This window comes from Thalassophryne amazonica, chromosome 17 (genome assembly GCF_902500255.1).
Source record: "Thalassophryne amazonica chromosome 17, fThaAma1.1, whole genome shotgun sequence".
NCBI lineage: Eukaryota > Metazoa > Chordata > Actinopteri > Batrachoidiformes > Batrachoididae > Thalassophryne > Thalassophryne amazonica.
The window spans coordinates 32,610,517-32,629,697 of record NC_047119.1 but is presented as its reverse complement, the minus strand read 5'-3'; the positions used below and the strand labels follow the sequence as shown (position 1 = coordinate 32,629,697).

General features: G+C 39.1%; 2 protein-coding genes across 2 annotated transcripts in view; both read left to right on the top strand.

Annotated features, from left to right (window-relative positions):
- Nucleotides 1-3,929: 3,929 nt before the first annotated feature.
- ptgdsa (prostaglandin D2 synthase a) lies at nucleotides 3,930-10,282 on the top strand. The gene is made up of 6 exons (XM_034193112.1): nucleotides 3,930-4,208; nucleotides 7,299-7,438; nucleotides 7,528-7,604; nucleotides 9,493-9,603; nucleotides 9,765-9,866; nucleotides 9,999-10,282. Exons 1-6 carry the CDS (start codon nucleotides 4,113-4,115, stop codon nucleotides 10,028-10,030), a joined length of 558 nt encoding a protein of 185 aa, XP_034049003.1. The 5' UTR covers nucleotides 3,930-4,112; the 3' UTR covers nucleotides 10,031-10,282.
- A 6,701-nt stretch (nucleotides 10,283-16,983) lies between these two features.
- Nucleotides 16,984-19,181, top strand: part of ambp (alpha-1-microglobulin/bikunin precursor) — a 31,249-nt gene continuing 29,051 nt past the window's right edge. Inside the window, exons 1-5 of the mRNA XM_034193024.1 lie at nucleotides 16,984-17,181; nucleotides 18,280-18,425; nucleotides 18,523-18,599; nucleotides 18,747-18,866; nucleotides 18,972-19,073. Coding sequence (XP_034048915.1) covers nucleotides 17,038-17,181; nucleotides 18,280-18,425; nucleotides 18,523-18,599; nucleotides 18,747-18,866; nucleotides 18,972-19,073 — 589 coding nt within the window. The 5' untranslated portion in view covers nucleotides 16,984-17,037. The remainder of the gene's footprint in view (nucleotides 17,182-18,279; nucleotides 18,426-18,522; nucleotides 18,600-18,746; nucleotides 18,867-18,971; nucleotides 19,074-19,181) is intronic.

Sequence of the window (19,181 nt, the reverse complement as noted above, 5' to 3'; positions counted from 1 at the left end):
TATAGTAAACACCTTAAATAGTTTAATTTCTTTCAGATGTGCAATGGTGTGCAAAATGTTCAATATCCAAATACAAAATAGAATCAAATGACATTCACATTATCTTACAGAAAAATAAAGTTGTAATCAAAATGAAATACTTAAATAATAAATACAATACTTAATCTCCAAAATGAACATAGAAATCCACAACATAACAACAATGTGTGTGCATAGCAATGCACAAACATTGCACTGGGGGCTATTGCTTTAACTTTGGCCTGCAAACCATTGACAGCTGAGCTACTTTTCCCCACCTTTTGCACCAAATTAATCTTAGGAGTTGATCTACCCTGCTGTTTAACTCTAGTTTTTCTTCGTAAGGAAGACTATCAAATGACTTCGCCAAAATCCGGTCCACAACATTCAAATTGTCTGCCATTACGTGCAGCTTGCTACCTAGCTAGCTCACTAGGTGGGACTGGCGCGAGGCTAGTGTGAAGTGTATCCGCCTTTGAGTGCTTTGTGACGTTGGAGGAACTCAGCAGCACCCGCTACTCGGTAGGGACAGAAACTGCGATAGAAGTCAGTCTCCAAACACAAGCAGCTACAAAAAAAAACACCAGAAATAGAAGCTCGATTTGTCGCTAGTCGTTTTTAACAAAGAAAATACCGCTAAGAAGATTAGGAAAGTCTCTGGTTCCACTCAGAACAGAATGAAAATGGTCCCACGGATGTTTACACCAAAAGATCGCTGATTCGCTCATTTCGCTGTCAATCAAAAAGGGATTCAGCCTCAGACAGATCATCCAATCATCATGCAGAAGCTGAGCGTCCGGGCCGGCCGAGACAGCCCACTGCCCCATAGACCCCCAGACACGCTGAGCGTCCGATGGGCGGGACAAAGCCCAGCATTTATCCAATGACTCGTCTCGTTTCGCTGCACTCTGCTTCGCTATTGAAGTCTGTGGTCAGCGTCCACACTGTTTAAAGCGCTGTGAAGCTGCGGGTTTGAGTGAGAGGAAAGCCGCATCGTTACCACTGATTAGAAGCTGATTCTGAACAAAAGTTGAGCGCGTTGTAGCGCATATTTAGTCAGTGACATGTACACACAACAGTATATATTTGATCACTTATTTTTTGACATTTTAGGGGAAGCTGATCTTCCCTTGCAGTCTTAGAGCAATCGCCTCTGACTTTAAGACACCTAAAGCACTTTACACTAAACGGAGCATTTCGCAAATAACGACAACAAAAATTGTAATATTGGACATGCAAACCTACCTTTGTCTTGTTGTTTTTCTCGTCTTCCAACTTCTTCTTTTTTCTTTTCTCCGCTCCAGAGATATAATTTCTTTTCTGAGACATGACTTGCACTCACTTCGTTCCTCACGATTAGTCATTGACCACCTGACCCAAGCGGTGCATCTAAATTTGCCCAACGGTGGTAGCAGCCAACAGGAGGCATCAATTAACCTAGTATTGGTATTTTGTCAAATTGAATTTATTTTTTTCGGGTGTAATACAATTTCGTTTAAATTATTCAATATTATTTTAATTTCATTTATATATTTACTTTTTTATCACAACGTCTCGGTGCTCTCGGGGCCCCCTGGTGGCGTGGAGGCCCTAAGTGACCGCGTAGTTGGCGTATGCCTTGGGCCGGTGTCCCGTCGAAATAAGGTGCATCGCGCTACCCAGGACTTGAAGACGTCACCCGTCGAGATGAGGTGCCTCGCGCAACAACACATGGGGAGATGATGTAATTCGCTCGACGTGCAACTGCGCATGCGCATTGTTTTTTGTTTGTTTTTTACTACGTTCGGATGAACAATTTATACATTTACTTGCCCATCAAAATAAGCAAACTTTGTCAAGTAATTTTTTCAGTGCACACATGTGCAGTTACGCGACGCACCTCATTTCGACAGACTTACCTGTCGACGGCGCACCTCATGCGTCGCGTAACTGCACGTGTGCACTGAAAAAATTACTTGACAAAGTTCGCTTATTTTGATGGGCAAGTAAATGTATAAATTGTTCATCCGAACGTAGTAATGTATAAAATCTACTCACTATAAAACGATAAGTATTTTTAACCTGGAGTTAGCTTATTTTGACAGGCATAATGTACATATACATACATTTATGCTCCTAACGTAAAATACAGAAAATGTTTTACTTACTAGGCTATAAATACACTGAATACAATTAATAAATTAAAAAAACTTTTACGGAAAAAACAAAATGCGCATGCGCAGTTGCACGTCGAGCTAATTACATCATCTCCCCATGTGTAGTTGCGCAAGGCACCTCATCTCGACGGGTGACGTTTTCCAAGTAAGGGGTAGAGCGTACTGCGCATGCGCAGTAGTGCGATGCACCTCATCTCGACGTTCACCTCATCTCGACGGGACACCGGCTCTGACCATAGGCTTAGTGCACCTATCTTTGGGGAGCTTTGCCCATTCCTCTTTGCAGCACCTCTCAAGCTCCATCAAGTTGGATGGGAGGCGTTGGTGTACAGCCATTTTCAGATCTCTCCAGAGATGTTCAGTCGGATTCAGGTCTGGGCTCTGACTGGGCCACTCAAGGACATTCACAGAGTTGTCCTGAAGCCACTCCTTTGATATCTTGGCTGTGTGCTTAGGGTCATTGTCCTGCTGAAAGATGAACAGTCGCTCCAGTCTGAGGTCAGAAGCGCTCTGGAGCAGGTTTTCATCCAGGATGTCTCTGTACATTGCTGCATTCATCTTTCCTCGATCCTGATTAGTCTCCCAGTTCATGCTGCTGAAAAACATCCCCACAGCATGATGCTGCCACCACCATGCTTCAGTGTAGGGATGGTGCCTGGCGTCCTCCAAACATGATGCCATGCCATTCACGCCAAAGAGCTCAATCTTTGTCTCATCAGACAAGAGAATTTTGTTTTTCATGGTTTGAGAGTCCTTCAGGTGCCTTTCGGCAAACTCCAGGTGGGCTGCCATGTGCCTTTTACAAAGGAGTGGCTTCCGTCTGCCATCTCTACAGGCCTGATTGGTGGGTTGCTGCAGAGATGGTTGTCCTTCTGGAAGGTTCTCATCTCTCCACAGAGGAATGATGGAGCTCTGACAGAGTGACCATCGGTTCTTGGTGACCTCCCTAAGGCCTTTCTAACCCAATCAGTCAGTTTAGACGGCCGGCCAGCTCTAGGAAGAGTCCTGGTGGATCCAAACGTCTTTCATTTAGGGATGATGGAGGCCACTGTGCTCATTGGGACCTTCAGAGCAGCAGAAGTGTTTCTTTACCCTTCCCCAGATTTGTGCCTCAAGACAATCCTGTCTTGGAGGTCTACAGACAATTCCTTTGACTTCATGCTTGGTTTGTGCTCTGATATGCACTGTCACCTGTGGGACTTTATATGTAGACAGGTGTGTGCCTTTTCAGATCATGTCCAATCAATTGAATTTACCACAGGTGGACTCCAGTTAAGCTGTCGAAACATCTCAAGAGTGATCAGTGGAAACAGGATGTACTTGAACTCAATTTTAAGCTTCATGGCAAAGGCTGTCAGTACTTATGTACATGTGGTTTCTTAGGTTTTTTTTAATAAATTTGCAAATATCTAAAAAACAAACTTTTTCACATTGTCATTATAGGGTACTGTGTGTAGAATCGTGAGGGGGAACAAAAGAATTTCATTTAAGGCTATAACATAACAAAATGTGGAAAAAGTGAAGCGCTGTACATACTTTCTGGATGCACTATATATAGGTCACCTCCTGCTCTTTTAGACCTTCCTGAGCCCTCTGGGCTTGTTGCTTTTTGTGTCATTGTGGGACAAATTCTTGTGAAACAGATCTGCCCGTGCTTGTGGGGAAGGCATCTGTTGATGCTCATAAACTGTTCCAAGACAGACAGGCCGATATACCTGCACTGACAGGGACATGAAGGCTGAACAGCATGTTATGCATCTTACCTCTGCCTCTGTTCTCTAGTCCTCAGTGATGATTGGCTGATAACTGGGTGGGTGCATTGGGGAAAAACAAGCATTTACACTCTGCTCCCATCTGTGACTGCAGTAAAGTCTCAGGTCAGATACAGACTCTCCAACTTCATTTCAGTCCAAATTTTTTTTGGCAGTTTATGCTGTCATGAGGTCACTGGCCTTCACCGTTGCCATGGCAAATCTGTGTGCAATCATGGTGCACGGAGATGTCCAGCCACAGACAGACTTTAACCTGCAGAGGGTAAGATGACCAACCACACGCATATGTTAGAAATTCCAAAGATGATACATGCTTATCAACACTAAAGGTTTTCAGTTGATCAATCGTCATCAGGAAAACCATCAAATTCTGCTGCTGATTGACATCCAAAAGTGAAGCGCTGCAATTTTATTACCTCCGCCAAGGAGGTTATGTTTTTGGTCGAGTTTGTTTGTTTGTTTGTCTGTTTGTCAGCAGGATAACTCAAAAAGTTTTGAACGGATTTTGATGAAATTTTGTGGAGTGGTTGGAAATGACAAGAGGAACAAGTGATTAACTTTTAGTGGTTATCCAGATCATGATCCGGATCCAGGAATTTTTTAAAGGATTCTTCACCATTGCGGGATGGGGGAATTTTGACATTCTGTTTCTAACCACAAAAACAAGGCAGAAAGGCTTGAAACAAATTAGGGTGTAACATAGTCAAATGTTCTATCAAACAACAAAGTTTGGTGATGATTGGATCCGGATTCCGGATCTGGTGATCCAGAATATGCAAAAATATAGGGAAAATAGAAAATGTGTCAGTGTGAGGTGACAAATGAAGCTAGAGATGCACAACTAACACCAAACTGTAGCTGAATCTGTACTGATTCAGTAACGTGTCATCAGATTTGATGTAGCTTCAAATGTTATGGAGCTAGATCCAGAAGAAAACCGCCATTACCAAAAAATCTTTTTTATAAAATAACGTTTGAACTAATAAAGACATAAATGTGATTCCAAGTTCTAGTGGTATGTTTTCATGGTCAAGGATGTCAAATATACAGGAAAGAAAAGTGTATGTATCATAGTTTTGGTTGTAACACTGAACTGTTGAATAGATCACTGCCAAGGAGGGAATCTCTTTAGGGTCAGTGATCCTATGGCCTTGGCGGAGGTTTGCAGTCTCTGAGTGCTTCTAGTTTATTGATGCATTTATTTATTTTTTTTACTTTATTTTACAAAATTAACCACATGGTATGTTTTCCCTGCACTGGCAGCAATATCGTAATTTTTTAACAAAACTGGAAATCAGTGGGTTAGTCGATCCCAGCTAGTGTGTAAGCCATAACTCACAAATACCATCATCTTGAAACTCATCACATTGAAAGAGCACATATGAGGATGAAGTGATTAGAGTGTGTTTAACTTTCATGCACCAGAGCAATCTAATAACTTTGTTTTGCTTATGAAATATCCCATAGACATGTCTGCCACCTGTGGGATGGATTGTAGGAAATTGTGAACACCTACATAGTGAGGAAATGAAGACCGCAGGCACAGTACAAGTTAAGGCCTGAAGTGGCAGGCCAAGAAAAATCTCAGATAGGCTCAAGTGAAGGATGGTGAGAACAGTCATAGTCAACCCACAGACCTGCTCCAAAGACCTATAACATGATCTTGCTGCAGATAGTGTCTCTGTGCATCGTTCAACTATACAGCATACTTTGCATAAAGAGAAGCTGTATGATGCTGTAATGCAGAGGAAGCCTTTTCTGTGTACACACCACAAACAGAGTCACTTGAGGTATGCTAAAGCACATTTGGACAAGCCAGCTTCATTTTGGAATAAGGTGCTGTGGACTGATGAAAGTAAAATTGAATTATTTGGACATAACGAGGGGCCGTATGCATGGCTGAAAAATTACACAACATTCCAAGAAAAACGCTTGCTGCAGTAAAATTTGGAGGTGGTTCCATCGTGCTGTGTGGCTGTGTGTTCAGTGCAGGTACTGGGAATCTTCTTAAAGTTGAGGGTCACATGGATTCCAGTCAATATCAGCAGATTATTGAGAACAATGTTCATGAATCAGTGACAAAGTTGAAGTTGCGCCGGGGCTTGATCTTTCAACAAGGCAACGACCCTAAACACTGCTCAAAATCTACTAAGGCATTCATGCAGAGGAACAAGTACAATGTTCTGGAATGGCCATCTCAGTCCCCAGACCTGAATATTATTGAAAATCTGTTGTGTGATTTTCAGCGGGCTGTCCATGCCCAGAAACCAACAAACCTGACTGAACTGGAGATGTTTTGTAAAGAATAATGGTCCAAAATACCTTTAACCAGAATTCAGACTCTCATTGGAACCTATAGAAAGCGTTTAGAAGCTGTTTTTACTGCAAAAGGAGGATCTACTAAATATTGATGCATTTTTTTCTGTTGGGGTGCCCAAATTTATGCACCTGCCTAATTGTGTTTAAAGGATTATTGCACACTTTCTGTAAATCCTATAATCTTCATTTCACTTCTCAAATATCACTGTGTTTGTCTGTTCTGTGATATATTTAACTGAAACTGCTGATCCAAACAACCAATGATTTATAAAGGAAAATCATGAAAATTATCAGGGGTGCCAAAACTTTTGCATACAACTGTGTGTATGTACAGTATGTGTATATATATTTGTAGATCAAAGTGTATTTCAGTACCAGTCAAAATTGATAATGCCTGCTTGATGTATTGTCACCATTATAAATTATGGATTTCTAACACTATCAGCACTTTGAAAAGCTGTTTTTATAATATAATTTTATGATGTGTATTCCCATAAAAAGCTTAATATAAATAATTTGTTAAGTCATTTGTAGAAGTCCCTTAAATTTTAGTGAAATAACGATACAAATTTATAAATCAATTTTCAGCTGAAGTCTATTTTATTTATTTCTAATATCAATATCTGAATTTCGATAACGATATGTTGAATTTTTTTCTCCACTGTGTGCAGTTGGTTTGTCTGTGAAGGAACGATGTGTTTGTGCTTTTTGCAACGAGTGAGGACATGTCCTTTTGGGAGTGTGAGGTGACAGTTTGAGAACAAGCGTTTGCTGATGTCAAAAGTCAACCAGTCAAATATCACTGAAATCATCCTGGTTTATTTGTCTGAAAATGTCCTTAATTGACTTTTAAAAAACTACGATGTAAACGCCTCAAGCTTTTGTGCTTTTAACCAATCGGGGGGGCGCTAATATCAGGTGTGTGTGAGAGCGTGTGTGTGTGTTGGCTCATGCCCAGAGAAACACAACACGTGGTCAGGAAAGAAGCTGTTGTCATTTTTCCATGTGTAACTGTATGTACACATATGTTTAGTTTACAGGAAAATGGTACCGTGTGGGTTTGGCCTATGATTCTCCAGGATTTGCCCCCTACAGAGACAAACTGAAGATCTCCGTTGGCACCGTCACAGCATTGCCAAATGGCAACGTAAACCTTACAATGTGGGACGCCCTGTGAGTCTGAGGCATGTGTGCGTGCGCAGATGAACTCAAAATCAAGAACAGAGTAAGATGAAGAGCTGAGTTTCCTCTGTGTGTTTTAGACCTTCAGGTTGTTCCACCCAGGAGTACCAGTACGTGAAGACCACCGTACCCGGACAGTTCACCTACTTCAGCACCCGTAAGTCTCTGCTCACTGTTGTTCTTATAGGAAACAACTTGATCTGTTTTCTGCATCTGAAAATCAAATCCAAAAATAGGATGAATGTCATAGACATCATGATGCTAATTTTTACAGACAAAATAAATATTTGTGTATATATGTGAAGTGCTCTAGCAGATTTCATGCCCCAACCCCAACAATATATATATAAAAATAAATAAATATGCACACTTTGAATATTGCCTATCCATTTATGTGTGCTTCTGTGCACTTTAGCTGATCATTCAGTCTTGATGCTGAGGCCCAATTAAGATACAAGTGTCTCTAAACTCTAATGGAACAGTTTGCCAAACAATGGCATTTTCCAGCAGATTTTGGAGTTTCCCTAAAAAAGTACCCAAAAATCATTTTTACCTTTGACCCCATTTAAATGAACCCTCGCTGTGTTTTAATTACAAGTCAAAATGTTGTTCTATTTGAGGGGGATTTTGACATTTTTCAGAACTTGTGGGTGGAAGTTATCTATGGCATTACTGATTTAGAAAACAAATCTCATCAGCACATTAAACAACTTACCTTAGCCTTCTGGCCATCGGCTGGGTGATTACAAGTTGATTGCGGATGTGGGACTGTGATTTTTTTTTTTTTATGTTCTGCTGTTCAGTGGTGTGTTTTTAGCTTGTCCTGTGCTGTTAGCCTCTTAGCTACAGTGCATCCAGAAATCATTCACAGTGCTTCACTGTTTCCACATTTAAGTTGCAGCCTTTTCCAAAATGGAGTAATTAATTTTTTTCCCTCAAAATTCTACTCACAACACCCTATAATGACATGAAAAAAGTTTTTTTTTTTTGGGGGGGGGGGGGTGGGGGTGGATTTTTTTGCAAATTTATTTAAAATAAGAGTACTTTGTTGATGCACCTTTGGCAACAATTACAGCCTCAATCTTCTTGAATATGATGCCACAACCTTTGTCTCATCAGACCAGAGAATTTTGTTTCTCATGGTCAGAGAGTCCTTCAGGTGCCTATTGGCAAACTCCAGGTGGGCTACCATGTCCCTTTTACTAAGGAGTGGCTTCTGTCTGGCGACTCTACCACAGGCCTTCCATTTATGGATGACGGAGGCCATTGTGCTCATTGGGACCTTCAAAGCAGCAGAAATGTTTCTGTACCCTTCCCCAGATTTGTGCTTCGAGACAATCCTGCCTTGGAGGTCTACAGACAGTTCCTTTGACTTCATGCTTGGTTTGTGCTCTGACATGCACTGTCAATTGTGGGACCTTATATGTAGACAGGTGTGTCTTTCCAAATCATGTCCAGTCAACTGAATTTACCCCAGGTCGACTCCAATTAAGCTGTAGAAACATCTCAAGGGTGATCAGTGGAAACAGGATGCACTCAATTTTGAGCTTCATGGAAAATGCTTTGAATACTTACAGTACATGTGAGTTCTTAGTTTTGTTTTTTCTTTTTTAATAAATTTGCAAAAATAAAATAATAATAATAATAATAAAATTCACATTGTCATTACAGGGTATTGTGTGTAGAATTTTAAGGGTAAAAAATGAATTTCATCCATTTTGGAATAGTATGCACTGTTGTGACAATGTTTGTGATCTAAACCAGTAATGTGACAATTAAATTAATTTTTGTCCTGAAAGAAAAGATGAACCCTAACACGTCGAAAAACTGAGCCTCGGTTGTAAAATCCCAGAGTCTTTAGGAGATAGTGGAATGTAAACAAATTGTATACTTTTCTGGTGATGCAATGTAGAAGAGAATGGATCAATACGAGTCATTCTCAATTTTTTGGTTTGTCTCTTTGTTTGTTTGTTTTACAATAATATTCATTATAGCTCATTTAAATTCACCATGAAATGTTGTTTTTCTATCGTGTTTTCTCTCAGGCCATAATATGGTGAAGGACATCACTGTGGTGGAGACAAATTATACCGAGTACGCTTTGGTTATCAAACACAAGACCTTTAACAGAGAGTACACACAGGTGGCACTGTACGGTGAGACACACAATTTAAAAAAAAAAACTGAATAAATATACTTTGACATTTTCTCTTAAATATACTCGTATACCCGACACGCCTCTTCTCAGAGAGGTGATAATGTTCATTAAAGTTGTGTAAATTTAAATGTGTGCGGCTCATTATGCATTTGTTTGCAGGTCGTTCTCAAAAGGTCAAACCTGAAATAATTCAGAAATATAAAACCTTTGCCTTGGCTCGTGGTTTCCCCGTAGAGTCTATTCTGACTCCACCCCCAGCAGGTCAACACGATGAAACACATCAATATTACTTCCATTTATCAAGACCCAAAATATCTTTATGGCTTACAATATACCCATCAAGAATGAAAAAGTGAAGCCTTCTAATTTTGTATTCTGCTTTCTTACCCACAGAAAACTGTCCACCATCTGCTTCTGCACACTAAGTGATTCTACGGGGTGAAAATTTTGCAGCATATATTCTGTGTGAATGCAAAAAAAAAAAGTGTAATTTTCTGTCTCTTTTTTGTTATTTGCTGTGGATGGGTATGGCAGCATCTTCAATGTCTTCAGGTCCCTTTTTCTAAACCGACAGTGCTTTTAAATTTAAACATCAGTATGGAGCTGTTTACAAGAAATCCCTGTTGTCCTGTTTTGCAGCAATTTTATGGATAAATAAATTTTAACTCCTTAACTGTGTGCACCTGTCTATTTATCTATAAATACTTTAAATAAGATCCGGTAAGATAACCTTTATTGATCCCGCAGCGGGGAAAATCACTTGTTGCAGCAGCAAGAGTCGTACAGTAGTAAAGAAAAAAAATATTTACATTAAAGAAAGGTGACTAAAGTATATTGCAATGTTTGCTGGTGGGTGCATAAATAGTGACTAGCATGTTGCCAGTGGGGATCCACGGGCTCTAGATTGGGTAGTGTTTATAAAATAGGTAACTGACATTTTTCAAGTGTGGTAATAAATTAAGCAAAGCTTGTATAATGAGGTGGAATGGTGTGTGATTCCAGAATGTTTTAAAAACCTTAGACCTCAACTATTTTTAGAAGAGGAACTCAACCCTTTTATTTCCTGTAAATTATGTAATTTTGTAGTTTTAATTTACTGTCTTAATGTATTTATAAATTGTTTAGGTTCTTGTTATCAACACCCACTGTTCAGTGTTGTTAGATAATATCCGTAGCTTCTTCAAAAATATTAGTCTTATCAGCATTCCATTTTCACAGCATTCATCCTTGACACAAAATACATAAGCATACAAAACGGCAAATGTCAGCTGTTCACAGTTTGTCTGTGATCAAAGTTGCATGCATGCACAGCTGCTACAAGCAGGTGCTTTTAATTTGACAAAAAGAAAAAAAAAAAGACGGTGGCAGAAGATATGTGTGTGTGTGTGTGTGTGTGTGTGTGTGTGTGTGTGTGTGTGTGTGTGTGTGTGTGTGTGTGTGTGTGTGTGTGTGTGTGTCTTACGCTACAGTAGTCATTAAAAACTCCAAAATCCCAGAGTTAAAGTAGCTGTTTAGGAATTGTATCACCAGCATGGAACATTCCAGAAATTTCATCCAAACTTCTGAAAATGTCACTGGGGAATTGTTTTAAAGAAACTTCAAAAGAACATTTTAAAAATATTTGAATTAAAATATACCTCCAACATTTTATGAATTTTCTCATGAGTTGCCATCATTATTTACAACAGAGACGATTCCTACAGCATTAAATAATCAGGTTAGAACATTATTTCTAAAAACATAAAATGATGGTACAACCACGATGATACAACCATGGATCTAGAAACACGAAAATATAACATAATGCTAAAATACTCTCGGACGTATGAGCATTGTCTTTTTTATAATCTGGTGTTTAATTACAGAAACAGCATTAGTGAAGGTTACAAATGATCTTCTTATGGCCTCAGACAGTGTACTCATCTCTATGCTTGTTCTGTTAGACCTCAGTGCTGCTTTTGATACTGTTGACCATAAAATTTTATTACAGAGATTAGAGCATGCCATAGGTATTAAAGGCACTGCGCTGCGGTGGTTTGAATCATATTTATCTAATAGATTACAATTTGTTCATGTAAATGGGGAATCTTCTTCACAGACTAAGGTTAATTATGGAGTTCCACAAGGTTCTGTGCTAGGACCAATTTTATTCACTTTATACATGCTTCCCTTAGGCAGTATTATTAGACAGCATTGCTTAAATTTTCATTGTTACGCAGATGATACCCAGCTTTATCTATCCATGAAGCCAGAGGACACACACCAATTAGCTAAACTGCAGGATTGTCTTACAGACATAAAGACATGGATGACCTCTAACTTCCTGCTTTTAAACTCAGATAAAACTGAAGTTATTGTACTTGGCCCCACAAATCTTAGAAACATGATGTCTAACCAGATCCTTACTCTGGATGGCATTACCCTGACCTCTAGTAATACTGTGAGAAATCTTGGGAGTCATTTTTGATCAGGATATGTCATTCAATGCGCATATTAAATATGTAGGACTGCTTTTTTGCATTTGTGCAATATCTCTAAAATTAGAAAAGGTCTTGTCTCAGAGTGATGCTGAAAAACTAATTCATGCATTTATTTCCTCTAGGCTGGACTATTGTAATTCATTATTATCAGATTGTCCTAAAAGTTCCCTGAAAAGCCTTCAGTTAATTCAAAATGCTGCAGCTAGAGTACTGACAGGGACTAGAAGGAGAGAGCATATCTCACCCATATTGGCCTCTCTTCATTGGCTTCCTGTTAATTCTAGAATAGAATTTAAAATTCTTCTTCTTACTTATAAGGTTTTGAATAATCAGGTCCCATCTTATCTTAGGGACCTCATAGTACCATATCACCCCAATAGAGCGCTTCGCTCTCAGACTGCGGGCTTACTTGTAGTTCCTAGGGTTTGTAAGAGTAGAATGGGAGGCAGAGCCTTCAGCTTTCAGGCTCCTCTCCTGTGAAACCAGCTCCCAATTCGGATCAGGGAGACAGACACCCTCTCTACTTTTAAGATTAGGCTTAAAACTTTCCTTTTTGCTAAAGCTTATAGTTAGGGCTGGATCAGGTGACCCTGAACCATCCCTTAGTTATGCTGTTATAGACTTAGACTGCTGGGGGGTTCCCATGATGCATTGAGTGTTTCTTTCTCTTTTTGCTCTGTATGCACCACTCTGCATTTAATCATTAGTGATTGATCTCTTCTCTCTTCCACAGCATGTCTTTTTCCTGGTTCTCTCCCCTCAGCCCCAACCAGTCCCAGCAGAAGACTGCCCCTCCCTGAGCCTGGTTCTGCTGGAGGTTTCTTCCTGTTAAAAGGGAGTTTTTCCTTCCCACTGTCGCCAAATGCTTGCTCACAGGGGGTCGTTTTGACTGTTGGGGTTTTTCCGTAATTATTGTATGGCTTTGCCTTACAATATAAAGCGCCTTGGGGCAACTGTTGTGATTTGGCGTATATAAATAAAATTGATTTAATTTGATTTGATTTAATTGGTATCTCAGTGCAAAATATATATATACACTAAACAAAAATATAAACGCAACCCTTGTTTTTGCTCTCATTTTTCATGAGCTGAACTCAAAGATCTAAAACTTTTTCTATACACACAAAAGACCCATGTCTGTCAAATATTGTTCACAGATCTGTCTAAATCTGTGTTAGTGAGCACTTCTCCTTTGCCAAGATAATCCAGTGTGCAGTTTTACTTTATGGGGGGGGGGCAGAAAACCAGTCAGTATCTGGTGTGACCACCATTTGCCTCACCAATGCAACACATCTCCTTCGCATAGAGTTGATCAGCAGCAAGATGCCATTGAATGTGAGCATTTGCCCAATGACAAAGTGCAGTCAGGTCGAGACCTCGAAGAGGACGACGAGCATGCAGATGAGCTTCCCTGAGACGGTTTCTGACCATTTGTGCAGAAATTCTTTGATCTACGCTGAGCACAGACAAACAGACAGACAGACATACTGGCAGACAGCCAGATGGACGGACAAACAGATGCAAAACCTTCGCAATACCAATGGCCATATTTTCATGACCTCGGGTAAAAATAAAACACTGTGGAAATGTAGGGACTTTTAAAATAATATGTGCAGAATCTTTCTCAAAGTCAAAGTCAAAGTGTCTTTATTTGTCTCCCTAAGGAGAAATTTGCCTTGGACAGAGTCTGCTACACAACAACACATCCAGTACATAGCACCCATACATTAAAAACAACACAGTAAGTCAAAGGATAAAATATAAATACACAACATTATTAACATCTTTGTGCAAATTCCGCAATACATACCCTTAAGCTATCTTCCCTGAACTATCTGGAGCCAAATTATTGTGTTAGTTTTATATCTTATATCTTAAATGAGATTTTAAAAAGAATGATTGAATTAACAATGGGCACATCAGAAATTAAGTGTTTATCTTGTCAATGGAGATTCTGTGAATTATACCCAAGTGCATAATTACCTCCACCAAAGATGTTATGTTTTCGGTCGAGTTTGTTTGTTTGTTTGTCTGTCTGTCAGCAGGATAACTCAAAACATTTTGAACAGATTTTGATGAAATTTTGTGGAGTGGTTGGAAATGACAAGAGGAACAAGTGATTAAATTTTAGTGGTGATCCGGATCACGATCTGGATCCAGGAATTTTTTAAAGGATTCTTCACCATTGCGGGATAGGGGGAATTTTGACATTTTAGTTTCTAACTCCACAAAAACAAGGCAGAAAGGCTTGAAAAAAATTAGGTTGTAAAATGGTCAAATGTTCTATCAAACAACAAAGTTTGGTGATGATCGGATCCAGATTCCGGATCTGGTGATCCAGAATATGCAAAAATATAGGGAAAATAGAAAATGTGTCAATGTGAGGTGACAAGTGAAGCTAGAGATGCACAACTAACACCAAATTGTAGCTGAATCTGTACTGATTCATTTTATTTGGAACATTAGTACTTTTGACATTGTGGTTGCGAGGTGTTAAAATGTGGAAACTGCTTTTTTATTTAGATTGAGATCTGTGCACTTAGTCATCTCCAGATTTCTTTTAAAATGTTTTTTTTTATTTTCTTAAACTTTGACTACAAATAGTTGTCGTGCTTTTCTATTAATTCTCGAAGACGGAAGAGCTTTGAGACTATTTTCATCCTTCAACCTGTCGGTTAGATTGAATTTTAATATTGCACCACTTGTTGAATGGCCTTCAATGTCTGCTCAACCACTCAACCTTACTTCCATATATTTGTTAGAAAAGAAACATAAATTACATAAAAATCAGTGCATCACCTCAAAAATAATGCAAAAATTAATGACCTGTCATGCAACCTGATTCTGATGTTTTGTCAGATTGCAGCATTTCACTGGCACAGACTTATTTCAGACGTGGTTGTAAAAATACTCAAACCTGCTACTATTCTTAAAATAGAATGTTCACCCAGTACACAGTTTGCTCCACTGTATTCAACATCTTTTGTGTGTAGCAAGATTTTTTCTGTTATGTGTATTTGATTTAGATTTTTTTTCTGCAATTAAATTGTTTTATTTTGATACTTGTTTTAAAAATGTCACTTTGCTCATTGAGATATTTTTATATATTAAACATTTGACATGAGTCATCAATGTAAAGTGTCATTGTCGATTTCTGTATTTAAAGATTTGGATATGAATTTATCTGGTCACATTCATACCGGTTAAACAACACAGGTGCAAATAAAATAACTAAAAAAATAAATAAATATAATAACACATATCATGAAGTCAAATCAAATTAAAATTTATTAATTTATATAGCGCCAAATCACGACAAATCGTCTCAAGGTGCTTCACAAACATTATTTAAAAGGCAGAATAAAATGAAATAAAGATTAAAAACACAATAAAAAACATAAATAAATAAAAGGAATAAAAGAAGACACACAATCGTATAAAATGCTAATGATAAAATTGGGAAAAAAAAGTGTGTCTTCAGTCTGGTCTTAAAAGTCTCCACAGAGTCTGATTGTTGGATCTGCGCAGGCAGATCATTCCACAGAGCTGGGGCACGGTGGGAAAAGGCTCTGTAACCTGATGACTTTTTATTCACCCTAGGGACACGCAGTAGGCCTGCACCCTGTGAACGCAGGCCCCGAGCCGGTACATAGGGCTCAACCAGGCCGGCCAGGTAGGGGGTGCCAATCAGTGAACAATTTTATAGGCTAATAATAACACTTTAAAATCTGATCTCAAAGAGACCGGAAGCCAGTGAAGGGACACCAGAACCGGCGTAATGTGGTCAAACCTTCTGCTTCGTGTCAGAAGTCTGGCAGCAGCATTTTGAACCAGTTGTAGACCCCTGATGCTAGACTGTGGTAAACCAGAAAAAAGAGCATTACAATAGTCCAATCTGGAAGAACTGAAAGCATCATTACCTCCGCCAAGGAGATTATGTTTTCAGTCGCGTTTGTTTGTCTGTCTGTTTGTCTGTTTGTCAGCAGGATAACTCAAAAAGTTTTGAATGAATTTTGATGAAATTTTGTGGAATGGTTGGAAATAACAAGAGGAACAAGTAATTCAATTTTAGTGGTGATCCATATCATGATCCGGATCCAGGAATTTTTTAAAGGATTCTTCACCATTGCGGGATAGGGGGAATTTTGACATTCTAGTTTGTAACTCCACAAAAACAAGGCAAAAAGGCTTGAAAAAATTAGGGTGTAACATAGTCAAATGTTCTATCAAACAACAAAGTTTGGTGATGATCGGATCCAGATTCCGGATCTGGTGATCCAGAATATGCAAAAATATAGGGAAAATAGAAAATGTGTCAGTGTGAGGTGACAAATGAAGCTAGAGATGCACAACTAACACCAAATTGTAGCTGAATCTGTATTCAGTAAGGTGTCATCAGATTTGATGTAGCTTCAAATGTTATGGAGCTAGATCCAGAAGAAAACCGCCATTACCGAAAAATCTTTTTTATACAATAACTTTTGAACTAATAAAGACATAAAAGTGATTCTAAGTTCTAGTGGTATGTTTTCATGGTCAAGGATGTCAAATATACAGGAAAGAAAAGTGTATGTATCATAGTTTTGGTTGTAACACTGAATTGTTGAATAGATCACTGTGCCAAGGAGGGAATCTCTTTAGGGTCAGTGACCCTATGGCCTTGGCGGAGGTTTGCACTCTCTGAGTGCTTCCAGTTTCTATTTTGTATGCCATATTAAACATGTGCTCACTGATGGCTTGTTTTAGCTTCAAATTGTAAAATACATTCATTGCTGATTACATGTGGACCCCTTTGTGTGTGCAGACACAATCACAGATAAGCAGAACTTTGCTCTGACACTTTTTTTTATTTGTTTTTTTGAAAGGTTGGGGATAGAATATCGCACACAGTTTGACCTCGATCAGTTGAAGACAGCAGAGGGAGGGATTGTGAAAGCAGAACAAACACTGCCATGTTCTGTCCTTTTGAGAAGACAATGCAGAAATTGGCATGTCTGCTTCTCTTACTAGTGCTAGGCTGGGCCTGGACCCTCCATGGGATCCCTGTGGTCCCAGGACCTCTGGACATCACACAGGAAAACTTTGTTCTGGATCAGGTGAGTGGCAGAACTCTTTAGCTTTTACTCTCACAGTCTGATATTCTCTAAATATTTATTTTTTCTGACATTTGTTAAAATTTTAAAAGAGCAGATGGCTTTGAAATACAGCAGCAATACAGTCCATGATAGTGATGTCATAGATCACGGGGGGAAGCTTCCCTTGACTTGCGCGAGGGATACTGGGAAGCACATGGCAACAGCCAATCAGAGTAGAGAGGTACTGTGATGTCTGCTGGCTGCTCTCTCAAATAAAATAATCCAACATGGCAAAAAACTAACAGCTTATTTCTGTATGACGTGAATGTTTCTCATATATTTTGTAAAGGTTAGCAAGAAATAAACACTTCTAAATCTAAAAACTCTGTTTTTGAAACCAGATAACACCTCTGACGCAATTTACAAGACATCTTACGGGTGTTAGCATGCACTCCTCATGTACGTGCATCACATTTGGTCAAAGGTAATTTTAAACGTGCGCACATGCACATTCTCCTATAGCAGGGGTAGGCAACCTGTTCCAGAAAGAGCCATGAGGGTGCAGGTTTTCTTTGCAGCCACTGACTCCACCAGGTGATTTCACTGATTAACTGATTCCATCTGCTCAAAGTGATATTAATCAGTAAAATCACCTGGTGGAGTCAGTGGCTGCAAAGAAAACCTGCACCCTCATGGCTCTTTCTGGAACAGGTTGCCTACCCCTGTCCTATAGACAGCGTTAAAAAGAAAAGGAAATTTCCATTATGGAATTTCCTCCCAGGTAAATATGTTCTCTTCATTAAAATGTGCTGTAATTTTGCAACACGTTTCAAAAACTACTTTTTCAAATACAGCAAAAATGTTAAGGCACCTACACAGTCTTTGCCCCTTGTTTCATTTAAAAAGCTATTTTTAAAATGGTAAATAATTTGTTTCTTATTAAATTTAAGTAAAACATTCCCAATGGATTTTTGTTGTAATAATTTGACATTTGAATTTGAAATTTTCTGTTGACCCCTGGTGAGAGGGGTGTGGGGGTATTCAACATCAAACACTGACTATCATTATTATTATTATTTGCATGCATTTACGTATTTATGATATGTTTTTTCTTTGCAGTTCTTGGGTACATGGTACGAGGTGGCAGTGGTTTCTACTTGTCCTCATTACATGCAGCGCAAGAGGGGAAAACCCATCGTCATTGCACTGGAGCTGCAACATGTTCCCTCTGAGAGCAAAATCAGCGTGACTGCTTCTACTTTCAGGTCAAACTATCGTTTTGCAAGCCAGCAAACACAGTGTTTAAAATGTCATATAAACTGTGCAACATCTATAAAACTCTTGTGTTGTTTTCAAGTGCAGGGATGGTTGGTGTAATCAGACCTCCACAAATTACAGTCTGACTGACACTCCGGGGCGATTCTTCTACCATATCGCCAGTATGCTTCTCTGTCTTCTGACCAGTTGCAATCCTTTTTGTCAAAATATATCCTCAGTCTGTGTCTGTGATATGGGAAGCTGCACTACTATAAGACTTAATCATCACATCCAAGAGGTGTGAATTTGTGAACTCTTTCCTCCTGTAGGACTAAACGCCGATGTTGATTCCTGTGTGACTCGGACGAACTACGATGAGTACGCAATGATGACTCTCCTGAGCACAGAGAAGCTATCAGGAACTAAAACCACCACATTCAAACTGTACAGTGAGTGATCACCACTCAGTCCAGCTTACCTTCTCAGGGAATTTATATTTTTTTAATACTGCATATTTAAGATTTAGTCTATCATACAATATTGGTCTTTTTCAGGTCGAACTACAGATGTCAATGCCACTGTACTGGATGAGTTCAAAACACTTATTACAACACGGGGTTTGAGTGACGAGAGCATCATCATTAACCGCAATAAAGGTACAAACACACACATAGACAAATGAACCTTTTGATTTTAAGATTTCCAGAACCTGTTTGTCTTTTTGATTTGAATATAAGCTATGCAGTTATCTTCTTTAAAAAAAA

Coding starts and splice junctions, on each gene's coding strand:
- ptgdsa (XM_034193112.1), top strand. CDS start 4,113: ATGAGGTCACTGGCCTTCACCGTTGCCATGGCAAATCTGTGTGCAATC. Junction 7,439..7,527: donor CTTACAATGTGGGACGCCCT/GTGAGTCTGAGG, acceptor TGTGTGTTTTAG/ACCTTCAGGTTGTTCCACCC. Junction 9,867..9,998: donor TCTGACTCCACCCCCAGCAG/GTCAACACGATG, acceptor TCTTACCCACAG/AAAACTGTCCACCATCTGCT.